Source organism: Carassius carassius, chromosome 44 (genome assembly GCF_963082965.1).
Source record: "Carassius carassius chromosome 44, fCarCar2.1, whole genome shotgun sequence".
Lineage (NCBI taxonomy): Eukaryota > Metazoa > Chordata > Actinopteri > Cypriniformes > Cyprinidae > Carassius > Carassius carassius.
In genome coordinates, this window is record NC_081798.1 from 15919955 (window position 1) to 15932028 (window position 12074).

Genomic DNA, 12074 nt, shown 5'->3' on the forward strand with positions numbered 1-12074 from the left:
AAAAAGTAGGTTTTTTTAATACAGGTTAAAAGCATATAAATATTTCATATTTATAGTGATATGAATATAGTGATACGAACAAAATAGATTTGTTATTTTTACTATACGTCAGCATATATATATTTTTTCTTTGCTGTCTTAAGTTGCTGACTGATCAGACCAGAAATAAAACGGTAACAGAAACATACAACCCAACAACTTGAATACAAATTCATATAAGTGCTCATTTCAAAGTAACATTTCTGCAACTGTTGTACGCACAAACTACACATCTGAAGATGTAAAAAGAATATTTATTGCCCATATGAAAGAACATACAGAAAAGTTCACACAAATGCCTGCACACTATTTCAAGTAGCAGAACATGTCTAAACTATTTAGCAATGCTGTAATATTCCCCACTTTTGGAAATGTGTCATATTTATCCTCATCTTTCTAGACATCTCTCCACTGCTGTGTTTTGATGAGGTTATTTACATGAACAAAACAAAGAAATTAAAAATATTTTTTAATATTCAAGTTGCTCATGCATTCTTATATATGTACGAGCTCTATTGCAGTGCCATCACAAGCTTCTTTTCAACAAAGGATTTACAGAGACTTACTGTTTTACACACATACCGTACATATGCTCAGGCCATAATCCCTGAACATGACATTGCAACAAAACCAGAAGGAATTCCGATTTTCCTTGAAATGGAATGTCCTTTGAGGAAATCCCGACCCGTATTTTTCACAGTCATGTTAAGCACGACCACAAAATCTTGCAGAATGCATCAACATCTTTCAATATTAAAAGCCAGCATGATGTTTTAAAGCAAAAAGACACTTTTGAAGTTGTTTCAATAAAAAAAAAAAAAAAAAAACAACCAAAAAAGTCAAATAAAAAAAGACTTCATTCCAAGAATGAACATCTATGTGTAATTCAAGCTTTATCCTTGTTCAGACATTGTCAGCATTGTTTCACTCAGTGTCCTAACAGGCCAGTGCCTGAACAAAGGAAGAAAATGCGGTAGATTGTGAATAATATTTCTTAATATACTGTTTCTGGATTCTTTCACAAAGGCTTTAAAGATTAAAATGCATATCTGAAACAATCACAAAATAGTGTATGCATACCTTTAAATCCTTCTTCAGGCATACAGACTAGAAAAATAAAAGTGCAGAAATAGATCTTTGAAAATGGGACATACTGGTTAGAGAATTTAAGCAGATGTAAACAGCACTTACCTTGATAAACATCATCCATTGCAGCATAATCAGCAATAGGTTCATCAGCCTATAGAGGAAAAAGTAAACAGCACATTTACAAGTTTGTGGTCAGTATGATTTTTTTCTTTAAAAGAAATACCTTTATTCAGAAAGGGCACAAGATTAAATGTCCCAACATTTATAATGCTATTTCAAATAAATGCTATTCTTCTGAACTTTCAATTTATTAAGAGATCTCACAAAAAAATACCAGTTTCCACAAAAATATCAAGCAGCATAGCTGTTATCAACATAAGTAATAAGTATAAGCATTAGTAAGCAGCATATCAGAATTATTTCTGAAGGATTATGTGACATTGACTGTCAAGATGCTGTAAATTCAGCTGTAATATTACAAATTAATGCAGCCTTCTTTCAAAAAACACAGTATCAGCTCCCATCATAAATACTTGAGAGTTGTACCTTAAGGCAAATGATGCTTTCTGGAATAACTCCAAGACTTCCTAGTGTGGCAGAGTCATCTGTTAAACAGCGCCCATCTATGGAGAGGTTTTGGTCGAATGGAGCCACAGAGAATGCATGCATGATCTGTGGATGCAATCATTTTAAATAAGACATCACGCTGCATCACATAAAAAGGGAATACTCAACTGTCACAGCAATAAAAGACCTGGATCTTTAGCTCTTTGAGTGTCTGGTTGGCAGAGACGATGAGGGCTTTCTCCCCGCGGAGTTTCCGGTGCCTTGTGCTCCTCCTGATGCAAGACTTGGACGCAGTGGTCACAGGGGCCATAGAAAAAGAGCCGGACTCACTCAGCTTCTGCCGTTTGGCTCCACCCTCAGACTGATTTAAAGAAGGAGGCATGAAGCATAGATAGATAGTTGGATAGCCATAAAGACAAGCAGACGGATCTTTAAACATACCTGGCTGAAATCTGGATCGTTCTCTCCATCCATCTTTGGCTCTTCTCTTTCATCCTCTACATCTGACCCACTTACACTGAACTCAGGGGCAGATTCTTTAATCATCTGTAACAAACAGCACAGCTTATTTATCACTGGTTGTACACTCATAGTGCTTAGGGTTAAACTGATCATGCAAAAACTCACCCTTTTCTTGTCAATGACTTTGCGAACATACACTGTGGCCTGCGCATACTCCCTCATGTCCCTCTGCTGCTGGAATATGAAGCCCTCTCTGCACTCCCGACACAGATCTTAGAGCACATTCTCACATGAGACACAATGCCTGTTTGGAAAAACTCCTGGCTGAGGGTTGTCGGTTTAGCTCACCTGGATGAGTCTGATATTGCACATTGCCATTGTCTTGTGTTTTGTCATGAATCCGACATATGGAGATGACCTGGTCCACCAGAAACATTCTGCTGATCACCTCCCATTCAGCAGGCCAGAGAAGAGCTATACTGTGCATTGACAAACACAAACAACCAAGACTTAAAAGTGCCCTTTTAATTGTAAAACATGAAAAAAGCTTTTTTATGTGCATTTTAAACATTTCTAAATATGAACAATTTTGCTTAATTCTTTGATGAACAGAAAGTTCAAAAGAACAGCAGAAATCATTCGCAACTTTACAAAAGTCTTTATAATTACTTTCGAGCAATTTAATGAATACTTGCTTATTTCTTAAAAAAAAAGAAAATCCTCACTGACTTTAAACTTATGAACCTGGACATTTGATAGGTCAGAAGTGAGTAACTCACTGTTGAGCGTCTCCTTGCAGCATGGAGTCATATGTGAACATGAAGCCTCCGTGAGGACAGAGCAGGATGCTGTTCCCCACACTGGACACTGGGTTGCTCTTTGTGGGCCTCCTGTGGAAATCAGGTATAACTGATGACGTAACAATAATTTAGGACACAAAAATAATTCATATTTAAACTGAAAAATCTTAATAATTACAGAAAAAGTTTTATCAGTACCTGATAAATTTCCTCCATTCATCTACAAAGTAATGAGGCACAATGTACAGAACATCGGTGTCCTAAAACACAATCAAAACCAAAGTCAGTTTGAAAATAATATTAAAATGCTGATGCATTCACCCTCTAACATCATGGAAAAGCCTGACATGGAATCCTTTAATTTGGAAAATGGTATCACCTGTGGCCATTTCTGTAGTGTGGGCCGATTCTTCTCCTGGAAGAGGTTGAGCAGCGAGCTCTTCTGTTCATTTGCCATCATTCTGTTCAAAGCCTCATTTTCTTTACCTTCTCTTTCCAGTCTCTGAAAGACATTAAAGTCCATCTTAAAACCTTTGCCCAAAAAAGCTCAGTAAGCAGTGCACAAGATTATGAGTGTCCCATGAGACTTAATTGAACATTTTATTACCATGCACTGCTGACAGGACTCGTGAATTTGTGGGAACTCTGGTGCTCTGGGGAAATACATCCGAAGTTTATTCCACACCTCAGCAGAAACCACCCGCCTGTCATTCTCCATTATACTCAGACCACCTACAGGAGAAAGAGACAACACAATTACATAAATCAGCCTTGCTAATGAAAAATACAGAATTTCTAAAAATGTTATTTAAATTACAACAAGTCTGTGCATCACTAAAAACATCATTAAACAGTATAGACACCACTAAATATTAAAATATAATAGGAAATATAATAAACAAAATATTTCAGTTTTATCCAGAGAGAAAACAAACCGTGATAGCAGAGGATGTCTTCATTAAAGTTTTTCATCTCTTCACCATCCCCCTCTTCGTTATCTCCTTTAAGTCCATCGGCTAACGAAATGAAAAAAGAAAATAAACAACTAAAGACAAGAGCAAAAGCCATAAACAACCTCAGTAAGTCTCAGTACCTTTAGATTCTGCACTGCTGCTTCTCTCTCCGTTAACTCTGCTGTTGTTGTGTTTGGTTTCCTCCTCATCTTCCTCTAGCTGGTCTAATGCCAATTGTCTCCAGCTTCTTAAAGAAGCCTTACCGATCCAGAAACCTGATTCATCACTTAATACAGCCAACATAAACACCACATCAGCTTCTTCAAATATTTAATGAACTGCATTAGCAGGGTTATTGTAATGAACTAAAACAATTAATAAAATATTTCATTAATTTAAAATTACAAAAAAAATCAAGAAAAACTAGACACAAAATTGATAAAACGTAAAAAATAAATGGGAAATATAAAAATCAAACCAAATTCAAAACAATAAAGGCTATAATAGCATGTCATTGATACTAAAATAACAGTGTATCTTTTGGAGATCCAGGTTAAAGCAGCACTTATACCTTTTTAAAGGGCCTTTGACAAGATTCATGACCTCTCTGTAATCTTCATTCAGCTGGTTTTTCAGTCTGATCACCCGACATCGCTGAGTGACACAGTCTCTGCAGAGCGATGACTCTAAACACGACCCAGGATGAATGAATGTATGTATAAAACACCGTAATGAGCAATTAAGAGTTTTGACAAAAAAGTCTCACGGCCTAGTCGAGATATTCCTCCATAGCGGCCGAAAAGGAGATCAGCGGCCTTCGAGGATATTCTTTTGACCTCGGCAATGTTGTCTGGGTGCAGTTTGCCATGGGAACATAAGAATTGGCTGTTGTCAATTTCCTTGATGGCCGTAGAGTCATCAAGCCATTTCTTGAGCCACTCCAGAGGCACAAACTCATACGATTGGCCTAAAATCACAGAAAGAGCCCAAAGCATTCATTTCTTCTTGAAAATGAAAAGAAATGATTTTCACACAAATACAAAAGTCTTAAAACTGGTTACACTATTGTTCAAAAGTTTGGGGTTAGTACATTTAAAAAAAGAAATAAATACTTTTATTCAGCAATTACGCATTTCATTTAAAATGTTACAATTACAAAACAATTATATTTCAAATATGATGTTTGTTTGTTTTTTAATTTGTATTCATCAAAGATTCATGAAAATATTAATCACAGATGACACAAAAATATGAGGCAGCACAATTGTTTTCAACAATTATAATAGGAAACATTTCTTAAGCAGCAAATCAGAATTTTAGAATGATGTCTGAACCCAATAAGATCTCACCAATCCCAAACTTCTGAATGGTAGTGTAAATATAACATTGTGTAAGACTGAAAATATGGAGATTAAAAGGTAGTTCATCGAAAAATCTAAATTATGTCATTAATAACTCACCCTCATGTCGTTCCAAACCCGTGAGACCTCCATTTATCTTTGGAACATTGTTTAAGATATTTTAGATTTAGTCCGAGAGCTTTCTGTCTCTACATTGTGTGTACGGTATACTGTCCATGTCCAGAAAGGTAAGAAAAACATCATCAAAGTAGTCCATGTGACATCAGAGGGTCAGTTAGAATTTTTTGAAGTATCGAAAATACATTTTGGTCCAAAAATAGCAAAAACTGTGACTTTATTCAGTGTTGTCTTCTCTTCCGTGTCTGTTGTGAGAGAGTTCAAAACAAAGCAGTTTGTGATATCCGGTTCGCGAACGAATCATTCGATGTGACCGTATCTTTTTGAACCAGTTCACCAAATCGAACTGAATCATTTTAAATGGTTCACGTCTCTAATATACATTAATCCACAAATGACTTAAGCTGTTAACTTTTTTAATGTGGCTGACACTCCCTCTGAGTTCAAACGAACCAATATCCCGGAGTAATTCATTTACTCAAACAGTACACTGACTGAACTGCTGTGAAGAGAGAACTGAAGATGAACACCGAGCCGAGCCAGATAATGAACCAAATTAACCATTTTTGGACCAAAATTTATTTTCGATGCTTCAAAATATTCTAACTGACCCTCTGATGTCACATGGACTACTTTGATGATGTTTTTCTTACCTTTCTGGACATGGACAGTATACGGTACACACAGCTTCAATGGAGGGACTGAGAGCTCACGGACTAAATCTAAAATATCTTAAACTGTGTTTCAGAGATAAACGGAGGTCTTACGGGTTTGGAACGGGAGTTTTTAATGACATAATTTAGATTTTTCGATGAACTAACCTTTTAACAGTTCATATTGTTGGAGAAACTAATGCAAGGGGCATGTTTACGGACCGTCTTCTGCAGGTAACAATTCGTAGAGCTCCTTCACCTCCTCATGTTTGGCTTTGCCTTTGTCAACACTCTGCTTTCGCATGTCTGCCATCTCATTGCACCACTCCTCAAACTTCTTGTTGTCCTGGTCAACCAACTTCTGAAGAAAAGCTAAAAACCAAGCAAATACATCTTATGATGTACATATAACACTTACAAAAAATATTGTATAATAAATGGGGGAATAATTACTCTCTTCTTAATGACAACCACAGTACTCGAAAATGTGATTGATTAATCCATAATGTCCACAGAGGTATATTCTCAGTCAGTTTTACCTGGTACTTCAACGTTAGTTTCTATTTGGTCAATCTCTTCCATCTGCTGTTTGTACACTAACATGTACGCGTTTCTCGAACAGTGATAGCCTTTGCTACATTTTGGCTTTCGGGTTTGAGACTTGGCAGTCTCGGCTGCAATGTAAACAAGAATTAGCAATAAAGTACACTTTTGCATTTTCATGTTTTCCATTAAAAGTAAATTGTCCAAATGTGCTGTTACCGATGTCTTCCTCAATGCCCAGCTGAAGTTTCTTGCCCTCCATTTTCTCGATCTCCTCATCATTGAATTTGTACCAGTCGTTGGTGTGGGCGTCTCTTACATGAGCGATGTAGTGGCCAGAATATGCACTCACGCCACGATGAATCAACACTGCACTGAGCTCATACGTACACTTCTCTTCAGAATGTAGAGGTGGAGGAAGAAAAAAAGAATCAAGCAACGTTAATTAAACACATTATCTCAGATTCCTAAATTACAAACACTATTGTCTGAGAAATATGGGGTCAGTAAAATTAGAATTTTTTAATTCAATACTTGTATTCAGCATTAAATGTATCAAAAGTGATAGTAAGACTTTACATCGTTACAAAATATTTCTATTTCAAATAAATACTGTTCTTTGGAAAAATGTATCATGGTTTCCACAGAAAAAAGTATTAAGCAGCACAACTGTTTTCAACTGATAATGAAATGTTTCTTGAGCAGAAAATCAGCATATTAGAAGGATTTCTGAAGGATCATGTGACACACTGAAGACTGGAGCAATGATGCTGAAAATTCAGCTTTGCCATTATAGAATTAAATTAAATTTGACGTTATATTCAACCAGAAAACAGTTGTTTTAAATTCTAATAATAATTCACAACATTACTGTTTTTACTGTAGTTTTGATATTGGTGAGCATAAGAGACTTTTTCGAAAACATAAAACAAGTCTTTTGAACTACAGTGTATAAACTAAATGCACAGTATACCCTGTCCTTCCAAAAATGGTCCCATGTCAAGAACTTCTGGAAAACTAATAAAGGTGTTAAGTTTCTTCTTATGACCACTTTGCCTATAAAAGCAGAGAAAGATAAAAAACAAATGATTAAAAATATAAAACATTTAGCAACAGGTCTGATAATTGATAAATTATGACACTCACCTATCAAAAACAAAACGCATGAGCTGAAAGTTGATTGTGCGGGGAAGACTCTGGAGCTTGATCCGACGGGTGGCGTTTTGTTTACTCTGACAGCTCTCACAATAGTAGCGATTATCACCGTCCAGCTTCTCCTCCTAAACAACATGAGGAACAACACAGTGAGACCATCAATATCTGATCTATACTGACATATGGAGCTGTCAGGCACAGAAATATGAGCTATCACCTTAAGAAACTCCGTTACACACTCCGCAAGGTTTTTGTGTCCTTGAATGTTCAACTCAAGCTCATAAAATCGTGATGGTAGAGGAGACTCACGTCCACATTTGTTGCAACTGGCATAACACAACAAAAACAAGCACTAATTACTATATTATAACCTATTAAACTCAGAGTGAGAGTAATGAAATAACATTCGTTTAGAATAACTTACACTGTAACATAAGAGAACTGTCCACAAAACTGTTGTTGAATGACATTTTGGAGATTTGGGTCCTTCTGCTTTGAAAGTGTGTCTTCAAGAAGTGAGAGGAAGAGTTTGGAGAATTCCTGAGCATCCTAAAAATAAAAGAAAACTGTATTTTGAGCTTTCCCATGATCCACAGGGCACTCTAACATGCTTCATCTTGTTTCGGCCTACCTGCTGTTGTCCTGTGTCGAGCCCAAGAGCCTTGACCAGCCCCGAGGGGTCGATATACCGTCTGTTGCTGTTCTGTAGCAATGCAAACAGATACTGGAGATGTTCACAAATCGTCCGCGGTTCATAATCTGCAAGATAATGTTTAGAAATTAGAAAAAGCTTTTTAAATAAATGTGGCTTTTCTAAGTTTTGAACACATATTTAAAACTTTCAGTATGGTACCCTTCACGCTTAGCTTTAAAGTTTCTCCAGTTAGAGTTACTAAATGGCAATTGTCACTACAACAAATACTGCATGCTACACCGGTATAATCTTTTTCCCAATTACAAGTAAAGCATGTTGACAATAAAACCATTTAGGCTTTAAAAGACAGACCCTTGAGCTCACCCGAATCCGTGTTGTGCCCTTCTGCTCTGGAATTCTGAAATCCATATAAGGCTCTACGAAGCTCCAGATTGTGGAACCACACCTGAAGGAAAGTGTTCACGTAACATGTGGCACCAAGATTCGTCAAGCCCACAAACGTGTTCTTCAACAGAGAGAGAAATCACATAAATGATGATTAATAAACTTGCCCTAAGCCACTTGAGGACCCTTGAATTCTAAAATGAAACTAAACATATAAAATAAAAAAAATATTATAATATAAAAACCCATTTAAAACATTAGTAAATACTATAATAACATATACATAACACTAAAATAGCACTATTTCATTATGTATTAGCATACTACAGGACAGATTCACATACTGTATGGTTTTCATCATTTTAAATTAAACCATGCTATTCAGCGTACTTTATCTCGTCTTTCAGAATTTGGGTCATCGATGTTGTGGAAGGCATTTTCATCAATTTCTCCCAACCATGATTGTTCCCCAATACCGACTAGACAGTTGGGATTCCCTCTACAGTTCCTCCTGTGTGGCAGCAAAAAATGTTGAGGGTGAGACGGTGAAGTGATTACAACCATCTGCACTAATTAACACGTTTTCACTGTTGTTTCATTGAAACGGTCTCTTTAAATCAAGATTACAGTTAATGCACTCAACAACATGATAGAATTAAACGGAGAGGGAAGTAAACAAAGATCACTATTGTCATCACATTACCTGCATGTGCCTCTTTTGCACGCCAGTACTGCTATCCTGTAAGCTAACTCTATGTGTTCATGTGTGATGTCCTCTGGTTTGACCGTCTCTGCCCACTGCCAAGCAGCTTTTTCCAGCTGCAAACGAGGAGCCATTCTGCACAAAGAACAACAAGTCTTTAGAGTTACACACAATACACCTGAACACACACCACAACACACACTTTTAGAGAGTTACACAAAGATTCCATACTGCACACAGCAATAAATTATTAAAAAACAAACACAGACATCTTACACAGAAAATCACATCACACACATTTGACAGATAAACACATCTGTGTGATGAACAGGCCTTGCATCACAATACTTTTGATTTTACCCCAAATATCAGAAAAACACTCTAATGACAGCTAATTTATTTCAACAAGCAAACAACTGGCAAGCACAGCAAATAATACTCAAGAAAAACCATTGAGTCCCAATTAGCACATAAATTTTTGATTATCCCATCAACATAATTCACAGTTTAGATTAAAACATACCGTCAAAAATAAACACGCCGGTTCACGGGTTCAACACAGCTATATTGTTTTATATATCTTTAGTAAACACAATAATATTGACGTTTTCATCGAGACGGCTAAAGCTGCGCAGTTAGCATGCTAGCAGCTAGCTCTTGACTTATTTTCATTAAATACGTGCACCTGGCGTAAATTTACCAAGAGATTCTTGACTGTGAGGATGCTTTCATAAATATAGGAATTTTAAATCACACTTTATTTATGGTACGTTTGTATTTAGCGCCCTTGCGTCAGTTTTTATATAAATATTTTTTTGTCCCTTCGTCAGTTTCAAACTTCTATGAGACGTACGTACTTACGCGTGACGTAAACGCGGCGTCTGACGCCACGCCAGTGCGTCAGCGGGCCGCTCGTGCTGTTGCCACATGGCAACTTTCTCGCTGCTGTGAAAAAAAAATACAATACACTGAGTTGTTGAAATGCAAGACAAACTCTTGAAACACAAAATAATGTGCTGTTTTTGAGCTAGGTTACATGTAAATGATCATAAATGGCTCATTCCACTTTGACATAGAAGACATAGTCCTATGCTGAAGTAACTTACACCACAAATTCAAAAACAGGTTTCTGTACATTTCCTCTCTGATTTTTTATTTATTTATATATTTTTGCATCTTGGAAAAGTTAAATGGACGTCATAGTTTTAAAAAACTGTATGTTCATACAAATAATGTGGCCTAATTGTTTGTATGAACAAAAATATAGCTAACAATAATAATAATTAGTCCCTGAAAAAAGGGGGTCAGTGTCAAAAGTCACAGTGACCTTGTGTGCTAAACAATTATATTGGTAAATTATATTTTCTTCACGTTAATCACATATTTGTGGGTTTTGTGAGAATTGTGCCCAAACAGATCAATAGTCACATTCACACACTTACAAGAGAAAAGTCCAATTAAACTTTTAATAAGAAGCTTTGATAAAGACCCTAATGGTTTAAAAGCTTTTTATTGGACTTTAAACTCCACCTCTGAACTCTGAAATCTGAGCATGTCAGAGGTTTCTGTGTCACACAAAGGTCATTAATTAAGTCTAGAGAAAAATAACTTAGACAAAATTGTGGTTTAATGGCTGAGTTTTCTTTGAATTTGTGTAAGTGCTGTTGTGGAGTGTATGTTTGTAAGCGTGACCTGCTTTGGGTCCCACTGCAGAATCTTACTGGGTTTAAGTCTCAGACCAGCACCAGTGTTTGTTTTTTATTGTGTGCTATAAATTGTTTTACAGAGAGTTTCAACTAGGTTTGGATACATCTGACAGAATTCATTTCTAATAAACCTGCTGACCTGAAATTTGTTGTGTAGACAAATATAAATCATGTCTATGCATGCATTTATTCACAGATTGGCTGTGTTTGTCTGTTAAAAAACTAACACTAGCTTCTCTAATCTTTTTTTGATTTGTTATACAATTAACAAAAAAAGCCGCTAACCCTAGTTGCTCTATTCTTTTTCTATTTTATCTCATTTTATTTTATTATTTAATTTAAAAATTGCTACGTGTACTGCATTAAGCTAACTGAGTCTTGTTATAGCTCTTGCTTATCATTGCTCTTTTGCTGAATTTGATTGCTTCCATTGTCCTCATTTGTAAGTCACTTTGGATAAAAACTTCTGCTAAATGACTAAATGAAATATGTTGGAATAAATAATGATAAGCAACAGCAAGAATCCAATATGAATTACTCATGTGACTCACCTCATGAAGTTAATAACAATTATTATATATGTGAAAAATATAATAATGCAGAATTAATATATATATACCCAATCCTTTTGTACAACAGTACACATAGAATTATAAAACTCCAGCCGTTGGCTTTGAGAGCTGGACAAAAACTTTACATATTAAATGTAATCATTGTGACAGAAGTTTAGCTGTCTTCAGCTGTAGATGGTGCTTGGGCTGGGGCAGCTTCGAGGGGGTCCTGCACAGCTCCTCCTTTAGGTCTGTGACATTGGTCCTGTTGTCATGGAAATAGTTCAGACGCATAAATTTGACAAAGAGTCTTCAAAAGCACAAAAGCCAGGATGT

General features: G+C 36.2%; 1 protein-coding gene across 2 annotated transcripts; it reads right to left on the reverse strand.

Annotated features, from left to right (window-relative positions):
• Positions 1 to 275: 275 nt before the first annotated feature.
• On the reverse strand, positions 276 to 10361 carry usp48 (ubiquitin specific peptidase 48). Of its 2 annotated transcripts, XM_059537286.1 has the most exons (28): positions 10343 to 10361; positions 9482 to 9616; positions 9169 to 9289; positions 8758 to 8899; positions 8371 to 8498; positions 8164 to 8288; positions 7957 to 8065; positions 7731 to 7864; positions 7558 to 7640; positions 6804 to 6980; positions 6581 to 6715; positions 6264 to 6413; positions 4677 to 4877; positions 4482 to 4596; positions 4051 to 4196; positions 3893 to 3973; positions 3565 to 3689; positions 3337 to 3459; positions 3156 to 3217; positions 2937 to 3047; positions 2506 to 2636; positions 2323 to 2429; positions 2137 to 2241; positions 1883 to 2056; positions 1675 to 1800; positions 1231 to 1279; positions 1120 to 1146; positions 276 to 990 (listed from the first exon to the last, which is right to left on the reverse strand). In XM_059537286.1, exons 2-28 carry the CDS (start codon positions 9613 to 9615, stop codon positions 968 to 970), a joined length of 3144 nt encoding a protein of 1047 aa, XP_059393269.1. In that variant the 5' UTR covers position 9616; positions 10343 to 10361; the 3' UTR covers positions 276 to 967. The 2 variants fall into 2 exon arrangements, 1 of the variants encoding a protein (XP_059393269.1); XR_009427366.1 differs by lacking the exons at positions 276 to 990; positions 1120 to 1146; positions 1231 to 1279; ... (1 more) ...; positions 1883 to 2056; positions 2137 to 2241 and having other exon boundaries at positions 2506 to 2631.
• Positions 10362 to 12074: the final 1713 nt, after the last annotated feature.

Bases quoted from the DNA above. Each gene is read 5' to 3' on its own strand.
- usp48 (XM_059537286.1), bottom strand. From the start codon at position 9,615: ATGGCTCCTCGTTTGCAGCTGGAAAAAGCTGCTTGGCAGTGGGCAGAG. The intron at 4,878-6,263 runs GTCCGTAAACAT...CTGTGATTTTAG, and splicing joins ATTGTTACCTGCAGAAGACG to GCCAATCGTATGAGTTTGTG. The intron at 1,147-1,230 runs GTAAGTGCTGTT...TTATTTTTCTAG, and splicing joins AATGGATGATGTTTATCAAG to TCTGTATGCCTGAAGAAGGA.